The 11,344-nt window shown below is 36.0% G+C and overlaps 1 protein-coding gene across 1 annotated transcript; it reads left to right on the top strand.

Annotated features, from left to right (window-relative positions):
* The first annotated feature begins 9,866 nt into the window (after positions 1-9,866).
* Positions 9,867-10,856, top strand: LOC149197548 (uncharacterized). The gene is made up of 2 exons (XM_089408722.1): positions 9,867-10,422; positions 10,582-10,856. The coding sequence occupies exons 1-2, from the start codon at positions 9,867-9,869 to the stop codon at positions 10,854-10,856; spliced, it is 831 nt and encodes a 276-aa protein (XP_089264848.1).
* The last annotated feature ends 488 nt before the right edge of the window (positions 10,857-11,344 follow it).

Raw genomic sequence — 11,344 nt, 5'->3', positions numbered from 1 at the left:
ATACCCATGGAATGGGTTGAGTTAAAAGTACCACCTATAAATTTTGTCTCACGTTCATTTAATTTAAATAGTTTGATATATGGGTTATTGAACAGAAATCTGAGAAGTAGGTGGAACAGGTTGAGAGACTAGATATGAAGCCACAAATGAACCAGGTTGGATAGGAATAGTAGGTTTCCAAACATTACCAGGCATTACTGGATAGGGAGGATTCATTTGAGGCTGAGAAATAACCTGGGGAGATGGAAATGAACCTACAATAGGTTACTCCCCTACTGAAAGAGGAGGATAATACGAAGGAAACTTCTGCCCAAGAGGAGTGATCCCAACAGGAGATGGATTGGGCTATAGTAGATAACCATGTCCACTAACATAAGGACCAGTCTGCTGCTGAACTATAGTTGTAGATGGAAGAAGAGGATCAGACTGTGTAGCGCTCATTAAGGAACTGCTAGATGGAATTCCAGATGTAGATGTCATGGGAGAGGTCCATGGAATAGATGTTGCACCAGAGAAGGTACCAGACAAAGATTGGTAATCACAGATGATAGATGGGCCACCATACAAATGTTCCTGTGGTTTTGTTACAAACATGGAAGAGGTTGAAACTTAGGTTGCCTCAGCCATGGTAGTACATACAGGTTGGGAAACCATAGTAGACTCAATCATGATTATCTATCCCAAAGAAGATTGCCAAGGGACACTCAAAGGTGAGTTGAAAGGAAAAGAATCATACAAAGGATGCTGAAATGGAGTATGAGGAGAAGGAAATGGTTGGCCCTGATAAAAATGAGCCTTTTCTCGAATGAGAGAGGAGGGTTGAGGCTCTTCCTATGGAATCTCTTCGATACTCACAAGACTAGGTGGAAGGGGTTCACCGTCAGGTCCAAGATATATAGTTTGGGGTTGTGTCTGAGACAAAGGAAGAGAATAATAAGGTCGTGAAGTTATAGGTGTAGATGCCTAAGACACCTCAAGTTGTATAACTTCAGGTTGAGTTGTCTCTGATTCAATATAGCCAAGTTCAATAACCTTAGGTAATGAGATTTAAGGTGCTTCAATGTTGACTATGTCAGATTCACCAGCCAGTGGAGAGGTAATATCGGTCTCCATTCTCATAGAAAAATATGATTCTGGTGGATCTATCTTAGATGGAGGACCAAAAGTAATAGCTCTTAAAGTACTAAACTTGGTATTTTGTGTTTTCTTATGCTTCTCACTACAACCAAGAGTTTCCTTAGGTCGAAGAGGAGGCTTATTTTGATCCTATGCAAACAACGGGGTAAAGGGATTTCTTCTTCCACATTGGATTAATACATTTTAATCATTAACACAAAATAATTCAAACAGGGTAAAATAGGCATAAAGGTTTACCAACCAATTGTGAACTGCAATATACAACAATGGAGAACTAAGGATTTACGTACGGGAAGGCAATCTCCTTGAATGTTGTGTTTGGTGTATCAGAGTGTACAAGGCATCCGACTTAGTTATCTATGGCGAGGATAGCAACCTATGGTGGAATTAAAAAACATTTTCAACAGTATGTGGAAGTGTAGTCTGTGTTAGTGGTGTCTAATGTGTAACCATACAATGAGAGCATTCCCATATAATTTTCATCTATGGAGTGTCAGACAGTTATATACCTGGAGGTACGTGGAGAACGATTCGATACACTTATGTACGTGGAACATGATATCACCATTGGAATGCAATGCTGGAAAAAAATGACAACTCCTATGTTTATAGACGCCAGAACACATCTCTAGACTAGACCTCTAGATGCTTGCATTAATGTTACAAATGCTCCTTAGGTTGATTCAATAAATTTTAAAGTTTCTCTTGAGTTAAGTTTCGTTTTTCAAGTCTCACCACGAATTTCACCTGAATATCCTAGAATGAAAGCTAGCATGATAAAATGAAACTTTTATTTTTAATGAAAACCTATATATGGGAGAGAAGAGAACACATAATATTCAACATACAAGATGCAACAAACAATACTGTTAAGAAATTCCCCTAATGCAACTGCTTCTAAATACAATTTCACTCACAAAACCCTAGATGCAATGCATGATGCATAAGATTTTTCTTTTCAATTCCACTTAATTTTCAGATGAAAACTAAGATATCTGCATAATCATTGATAAAAAGTACTTTTCAGAACGATGACTAAAACACCAATTCCTTCAAGCAACCCAATGATCAAGTAATCAGTTTGCTAATGACCTAATGAAAAGAACAAAGAAAAATCTAAACAAATCCTTATCAAAGGCAATCAAAACCAAAATCAGACAAAATGAAGGCTTCTAAGAGAGCTAAAAGCACTCACGTACATAAGGAGGACCAACTATAACTAAGTTAATCAAAGATAAAAGCATGAAAAGGATTTTTTTTCATGAAATAGGGGTGAGAGCAAGTGCAAATAAGCTACTAGTTCTCTGCAATGCAGGTACAAAGAAGGCTAGGGTTCTCTGCAACACTCAAGGAAAAATGAGTTTCTGACACAAAAAATCAAATTCATCTCAATTAAAGGTTTTCCTATGGTCAATTCAAACTGAGTGAGGCACTGGAGGTCTGTTCAAGAGGCGTAACAAGGGATAAAGTCAAGGAAACCACCAAGGGAATGAATCTATCCCTAGTGGAGTCGCCAATTTTCTATACAAAATCTACAAATGCTGATAGAAGAATCTTCCCTAGACCTATTGGCCTAGTTTAAAACAACTAAAAAAAAAAAGGAGAGCTCTCCTTAGAGAAATTGGAGAATGAAAATATGCTTGCTTGTGATCTATCACAAGCTCTTCTCTCCTCTTGGATTGTAAGCTCCAACCATAGCTCTGATCGCTAAATTAGAACCTGCACAAAATATCAACACAAGCCAATGATTTGTGACATCTATGTGGCATTATCCAATCACTCTATTTAATGGATCAACATAACATTGAAATATATGAATGTGAGCATAACATAACACATATTGGAAAATGTTATGCTCTTTCTATTAATATGAAAGGAGAGAGTTTACAACCAAAAGTGGAAGCTAATCTTGTAGAGATCTCCCAAGTTTACTTGTCCTTCCTTGTCACAATATACACCTCAAGGTCACCCTAGTGCATGGGAATGATAACTCTCTTCTGATTAAAGCAACAACATACGAGTATGATCAATCTCCAAAGGCCAAGCTCTAGCTTTTAGATGGTAGAGAGGATGGTATTTTAGGAATTCTTATCCATTTACCAATCTAGGCTTGAGATCCACTCTTGATAAGAGGTTGAGCTCAAGGGATAAGAGGTGAAATATCCAAGGTAGGATTAGATAGGATTCAAAGTTATTATCTAAGGTAAATGGTTCCAACAACTCCTGGAAGCTTCTAGAAGAGGAAGCTTTGAGATTATTTTTATTTTTCCCGAATTTCTAGAATCAATGCACCCTCAGTAGGGGACAACCTGCTTTGATCAGAGCAGGTACATAACTGAGCAATTTTTTGTTGAACGCAGATCCCTAAAGGGCCAGGTTGCGTTGGGCCTTAAAAACACTAAAATGAATAAGTCAAGGTCAGAAACTTAGGGATTTTGGAGAGTCATGCTTAGGGATTTGTGTAGGGATGATGACAAGGTGTCCATGGATGTTGATTGATCTAGTTTGTAGGCTTATTAACTAGATGTGACAAAATGACATATAACAAATGAGTTCATGCTTATCTTGAAGTCTCATCTTAAAGTCTTAGTATTGTGGGTGTTGCATATTGAAATACTAGTCTTGGAGTCTCTTCCAAAGGAATCAGTGGCTTCTTTTCTTTCTATAATTTTATTTGAAATTGCTAATACACTCATTCATCAAATTTACGGTTTGAAAAATTAGGTAAATGTCATTAATAACATGTAAATTTTAAAATGGTTAGTAATTGATGATTAAATAAACAAAATACGGATAAACAATTGTCAAATTTAATCCATGATATTTTTATTGTAAAAGGTTAAAATTTATTCAATTATATAAATTTTTTTATTAAGATATATATATATATATATAAAACTAACATTGGAAAGAATATTTATTCTATGTTTCTTAACTTAAATTTATTTATAATATAATAAGTTATTTTTTAAGTAAACATTAAATTAAAAATATTATATATATTTTTGAATCAATTCAAAAATAATATTTTTATAATTGAGTATTTGAAATTTAAAAATGTTAGGTTTTCTGAATTTGTTTTTATTTCAATTCACAATTAAAAAAAAAAACCCTTGAAAATAAAATGTATCGATTTATACATGTGAATTTCAATAATATGTTTAGAGAGATGAATTCTTTGATATATATGCTTTATATTTATAAAACCAAAATTTGTTAAAATTGTTATAAGTTTACTGGTGTCACAAGGTAAGCATTTTGACATCTCTCTTTTACCTTGTGTGTATAGACTTTTAACTTGGTGTATAGAAACTTTAATATAATAAATATAAAAAATAAAAGATTATTCAAGAAAATTAATTATGCAACTGGAGTTACGTGTAAGTTCTTGTTGTTTTTGGTGAATTGGATATATCATCCACAACATTATCATGATTAAAGGGATTTTTAATGTGATATATGTTATTTATATTTCAGTGTGGTAAAAAAAAATGAGAAAGGGAACGCTTACTCCAATATCATATTGATGAAATAATATAGAAAATTGATTGTTTTATTGAATATTTTACTCTTTCTTTTCTTGGTAAGGCTAAGGGACTACTACAAATCCAATTATAAATACAAAACAAACAAAGATAATTGTGTGAAGTTGAGAAAGACATTCTAGAATGACTATGGAAAAATAGATGAGGGGAGTAGATTTGGTATGAAGTTTGGATGTCATAAAAAATTGTTCTACACCTTTGGTATTATATACTAGAATTTCTATTCTAAATATTGTATCTAATTGGAGGTCTTGGAAGTAGTTCTTCCTTGTTTGTCATGTGTGTCATGTGATTTACAGGTCATGATCATGAGTCTTGAGGTGTCAATATAGAAATAATTGTTGAGTCTTGAGGTGTCAATATAGAAATAATTGTTTCCAATGTGTATGAGTTGTAGTTCTATCATGTCTAAGTGATAAATCCACTTTCTTAGGATCTAGATTCACCAAAGTTTGTGTTCTATACCCTATATATGTAACTATTGTGATCAATAAAGTAATGAAGTGTGGTTTTGTGTTATGTGTGCAATATTATTCGACTCTCTCTCTGTTTTTTCTAATACGGTATTATAGCTTGTTTCAATTCAATTTGTTGCTTCCATATCATGTATTTTAAGGAAAAGAGTGGGGCAAGAATGATTTTCACAAATATTTAGAATTCGATCCAGGGCTCTGTGTTATTTGTTAGTCACATCGCATTTGTTGAAGAGCTAAGTGTATTCTCCTTCTTGTGGTTCGTCTTACAGGCATCACAAAGCTTGTTTCCTGAGTCATTTATAGGCCCAAGCTACCTAAGGTATCACCTTTGGATTCATCATAGAATTTTTGGCATTCACTATTTTCTTCAATTGATTATCATCTTCAACGAACAACACATTTACTACAATTGCATGGTCAGAAATTTTCTGCGAGCAACTGTTGGATGTCTATTGTTTAAATATCTTGTCGAGTACCCTGTTGCACTACTTCAATAATGACTCCATAAAAGTACAAAAAAGGAAACAAGTAGGGTAGAGACCAATAGTAAACGCAACAACATCCATTGATTTCACAAGGGATTCGAACTTGCAACTTTGGCGGACATATCTCAAGTCAATTAATACAGCTATGAAATACAACGTCCCATTGGGAGTAAGTGAAAATCTAATCTTGCAACAAAAATATTTCTTGTTCGCGCAATAATTCAATAGAAATTTGAGTTATAATTGAAGTTCAGTCCTTATATGGTGGAATTATTCGAGAGTTTGTCGAATTATTTGGCAGCAGAGTGGTGTAGAAATTAAAATCTCTAAATGATTCTTTAAGTGGTTGTTATAGATGTAAAATTTATATATTTTATGAGAAATTTTAATGGATCTATGAAGGAGGCTTTACTCATAAGTTTATAGTTTCGTTTCTATATTTGTGAAGAATCACGAAAGAATCTCGTCGAGCTAGTTTCACCTCAGGTGCTATAAACTTTACGTTTTTAACTATTATTCATAAAAAAATCTTAACTTGAAATGTTTTCTAATTACAGGCCTATCTCACTATATAATATTGTTTATAATATGATCTATAATTTATTACAAAAAAAAATTAAGAGAGTGATCTCAAAACACATTTCCCCTAAACAATATGGTTTATTATCTGATCAAAGAATTCAGGATGCAGTGGCGGTTTGACCAGAAATAATTCACTTCATAAAATCTCAAAATATAAATGCATGTCTCATGAAAATAAATGTGATCCAAGCATGTGACAGGGTGGAATGGGACTACATTAGATTGAATTTATACAAAATAGTCTTCCAGAGTCACCCAAAAAATCACTAACACCCATCATATGTTTGTTGACAACATCCTTACTATGGGGGGAGAAAATTTTGATGAATGAAAAAATATCCATTATGTTATCACAAAATTTAGAAATGCCTTTGCGCTTACTATGAATGCTTCCAAATATGAACTCATAGCAACATAGGAAGACAATAAGGAATTCCAACATATCACTACTATGTTTAGTGTCAAGGTCAAAATTTTATCCACTGGTTTCAAGTATTTGGGTTTTCACCTAAAACCCAATAAATATGAAATGTGGAACTGGACTTGGATTGTGGATAAACTTGCCAAGAAAATAGTGCAATGAGAGAAGAAATGGTTATCCCTTAGTGGCAAGTTAGTTATAACCAAGTCATTGTTGCAGGGTATAGCTGTGTACTGGATGCACATTTTTCATCTCCCTCTGACCATCATTCGAATAAATGAAGAAATTATTTCAAATTTCTCAGGAACAGTGTTAGTTCACAAAATAAGTATCACCTATGCAGTCTTGAATCTATATCCAAACCACTGTCTAAGGGTGGTTGGGGTATCCGAGATACCAAGTGTTTTAGCCAAGTGCTCCTTATCTAAAAGCTTATGGAGGCATTTTGTTGCTCTTGGTATGTGGAATAACATCATTTCAGAAAAAAAAACATCTTTAGAATATTTCCATTGAATATTGGATCTCAGTGGGCGCTCTTGTCAAGAGTAATGCCTCTTTCATTTGGCGAAGCCTGATGAAATTTAAAATATGGTTTTGCAGTGACCTCTGCTAGGAGGTGGGCACTAGCAACGAATTATATATTGGATTAGATAATATCAAAGGTCTGTCTGGTGGTCATAATATCCCTGTCCCCCTTATCATTCTCCTCAATAAACTTGGTATTTTCACCCTGGCACATATTGGAGACCTTGCAACTCCATCTTCTCAAGAACTACTTGGCTCCACTCTACAAATCTCATACTACCAAGGGTTTATGAGGAATAGTGGGATACATGCCAATTAAAACTTATTCATGCCATACTCTATCTCTCAAATAAGCCAAACAAATTATCATGGGCAGGGAGTGTTTTTGGTGACAACATCTCAGCAAAACACTCATACTTTTTTATTTGCTCATAGGTTCAAAAAAAGCCTTTTGCTAATTTTTTACCACATATGTGGAAGTGGCATATTCCTTCAAGGATGAAATGTTTTTATTGGCTTCTTGTCCAAAATTGTATTATAACATGGGGCAATCTCCTAACGAGAGCTTTTTAGGGCCCTAGTCAATGCCCTTTGTGTGGTTCCAAATGTGAGGAGGTGATTCATCTTTTTTTTCATTGTCCATTTGAAAAAGTGGTATGGGATGAGGTCTCTATAATACTTCAACTCAACCCGGAGGTGAAGAGATCCCCCATTGAACTATGTTTTACAAACTGTAGTTCTAGGAAGAAAGAATACAAGGTCATTCCTATTTATATCTTTTAGGGTACCTGGTGTAGTAGGAACAAGTTTATTTTTGAGAAAATCTTTCTAGATGTGAGATCCATGGTCTTGCATATTGTGGCATTTTTTCTGGAGAAAGGCATGGGGAGACCATTCACTCACACTTGAAAAGTTACGCGAAGGGAGATATATTTCTCTTGCAATGTGGCTCTCTTTCATGATGCTGCCTCCATGGGGCATTGTGGATGTGGAGTACACTTTATCATCAATCCCTCCCTCGCTTATCATTTCTTCTAGTATGGAGGTCCTGGCATGAACTATAGAGAAGAGGTAGTTACATTATGGGGGGCAATGAAATGTGAATCATGGTTTTCTCTTTATGCTATTCACACTGTTGGTGACTCTCGCTCTATTATTGAATGGATACAGGGGAGGAATTCATTGGTTGTTCCATCCTTACATCATTAGCTACAACAAATTAGTACATTGAAATCCTCCTTTCATCAAATTTCCTTTAGCCATATCTATAGAGAACATAATGGCATGGTAAATTCCATATCTAAGAGGGGTATATATTCATTTCCTGGGGTTATCCAATAAAGTACATCAAACAATGGTTATATCTATTCTAGAGCCTTCTATGTTTAAGCTTGATTGATCTTGACTCTATTAGGTTTGATTCTTGTTTGTACTTATGGATTTCATCACTGCTTATTGGACCTCTATGCCCTATCTTCTTCAGGCATTTATGTTTATATTCTGTAACTTTTTGACAATTTGTATATTTCAACTTTCGGATATATGGTAAAAATGCTCCACTTTTCTGGTTTACTATGTCTCCTGAGATCCATTTTTTTTGACTAGTAACTCTATATTGTGACGGGTCATTTGCAGTTCTTTATCTACTGCATCTTATTGATTACCATGAAATTTCTTTTATATATAATGAAATTTTTTCCGTTTGTCCTTCGTGAAAAAAGAAAAAGAAATTATCTATATAAAGAACCAAAAAGAACAAACCAACTATTGAACAAACTAATGTGACCCATCGTGCTTTAGGAGCATTAGTTATAGGTAGTTCTTAATAAGATCAAGCTAGTGTGACCTATCGTACAATGAGATCATTAGTCCAGGTTATTATATGTAAGGTAAAGTTATGGAATTGTCTATTAAAGACATTTTGTATTGAGAATGTTATCCTAGATAAGTAATGAAGGTTGTAAAGGATCATGGATTCAACATATGGTGGCAATTCCATAGGATTGTTTCATATCGATACTAACCTGTCGTGCTCCGAGAGGTCAGTAAGCATAAATTCTACAAAGTACGTCAACGATGCTTTGAAGTTGTTGTGTCTTAAATGGATGGAGTGGGAAGATCAAAAGTGTGGTGAAGAAAAGAGTAGAAATTGTGATATTTCAGAGTGGATGTGAGTGTTAGTGATGACCATATGAGACAAATGTGACAATGATTCATTTATTGTTGTAATGTGTGTTTTCAATATTTTTTACATGTAAGGATTAAGGGAGGGTGTTGCAAGCAATGCTTTCATGTATGCCATGTGTGTCATATGATTTGTAGGTTGTGATCGTGAGTCCCGAGGTGTCAATCTAGAAGTTGTTGTTTCCTATGTGTATGAGTTGTAGTTGTGTCATGTCGGAGTCACAAATCCACTTTATTAAGATCTAAATTCATCGAAGTCTGTAATATATATCCTATATATGTAACTACTATTAAGCTCGATCTATCAAAAGCATTTGATAAACTAAGTTGGACTTATATGAAAAAAATGTTAAAGGCTTATGGTTTCTCACCCATGTGGGTGCGGTGAATTATGAGTCTCATATCTTCCTCCTTCTTCTCCATTCTTGTAAATGGCATCCCCTCAAAACCCTTCAGTCCCTCCAGAGGAATTCGGCAAGGTGACCCTCTTTCCCCATTCCTCTTTGTCTTAATGGCCGAAGGACTAGGAAGGCATATTAAATCTGCCCTTGCCTCCCATCAGCTCAAAGGCCTTTCCATCCATGGAACCCCAGCCATAACCCATCAGCAATTTGTTGATGATAATATGCTATTTGGATACCCCTCGGTTCAGGAAGCCTCCCTCTTCAAATTTCTTCTCAATGACTTCTCTGAAGCCTCAGGCACCAATGTTAACAATGCCAAATCTCATATCTACTTCTTTCACACAGCTCCTGTGGTGCAGCGGGCAATAGCTCGCATTCTGGGTTTCCCCATTGACTCTCTCCCCTCAAAATATCTTGGAGCCCCCCTCATTGACTCAGCCATCAAACATTCCACCTGGCGCACCTTAATTGAGAAGCTGGATTCTCGTTTAAATCTATGGACACATCGAACTCTTAACATTGCTAGCCGGGTGGTGCTCATAAAGGTTGTGCTTCAGGCTATGCCGCTCTATCTGTTTTCAATTCTTGCAGCGCCCAAATGGGTCATAAAAAGAATAAAGGATCTTCAACGCAACTTCCTATGGGGGAGCACAGCTACCAATCGTAAATGGGCCCTGGTAAACTAGACAACTGTTTGTATACCAAAAGAAAAGGGAGGCATTGGATTGCGAGATCCCAATCAAAGTAATGCAATAAGGTGTGCCAAACTCTGGTGGCAATGGCTCTCCAACACTGATAAACCCTGGGCCTCAATCTGGACAGCCAAATACGCAAATCACAGGCCTCAAAAGGATCTTGTAAGACTTATTCCCAATGCAAAAGGCTCCCTCATATGGAATGCGGCCAAGCAACATTACATGTTGATACAACACCACAGCTTTTGGGAAGTCAGAAATGGCGAAACAACACGCTTCTGGACTGACGCTTGGAACCAAATGCCAAAGCTCAGTAGCTCTCTCCGCCCTCTTCCACCTTACATTAGGGAGGAGCAACAGCAGCAAACAGTTAGACAACACTGGACCCAGGAGAATGAGTAAGGATACAGGCAATGGATCCAAAGTGATAGGATAATAAGGAATACAGATCGCCCCTTCAGGGAGAGTCTGGAAAAGGAGCTCCAAAATCGACGCATACGACATTCAGCAGACAAAGACATTCTAAGATGGGGATACAGGCCAAAAGGAACCTTCACAACTTCCGAAGCTTACAAATTAATCAACTCCAATCCGACTCCCCTTGATCTCCTCTGGGGAAAAATTTGGGATTCAGGCATCTGGCTGAAAGTTTCTCTTTTTCTTTGGCTGGCGGGACATTAGAAAATCCTAACATGGGATAGGCTAAGGAAAAGGAATTATCATGGCCCCTCGATGTGTGTCAATTGTAGAACCCAGGAGGAAACCCTTCAGCATTTGTTTGACTCCTGCGCAATAGCCAATCAGTTATGGGAGAAGGTAAGCTTCAGATGTCAGAAAAGATGTAGAGTGGCAGAGGACATCATAAATACTCTGCGTCTATGGCAAAAGAA

The sequence above is a fragment of the Pinus tabuliformis genome, chromosome 2_2, assembly GCF_031772625.1.
Source record: "Pinus tabuliformis cultivar Carrire ecotype Pingquan chromosome 2_2, CPIR1, whole genome shotgun sequence".
Classification (NCBI taxonomy): domain Eukaryota; kingdom Viridiplantae; phylum Streptophyta; class Pinopsida; order Pinales; family Pinaceae; genus Pinus; species Pinus tabuliformis.
The sequence above is the reverse complement of the archived record's forward strand: the minus strand, read 5'-3'. Positions and strand labels throughout refer to the sequence as shown.

Coding starts and splice junctions, on each gene's coding strand:
- LOC149197548 (XM_089408722.1), top strand. CDS start 9,867: ATGGCCGAAGGACTAGGAAGGCATATTAAATCTGCCCTTGCCTCCCAT. Junction 10,423..10,581: donor GGGGAGCACAGCTACCAATC/GTAAATGGGCCC, acceptor CAATCTGGACAG/CCAAATACGCAAATCACAGG.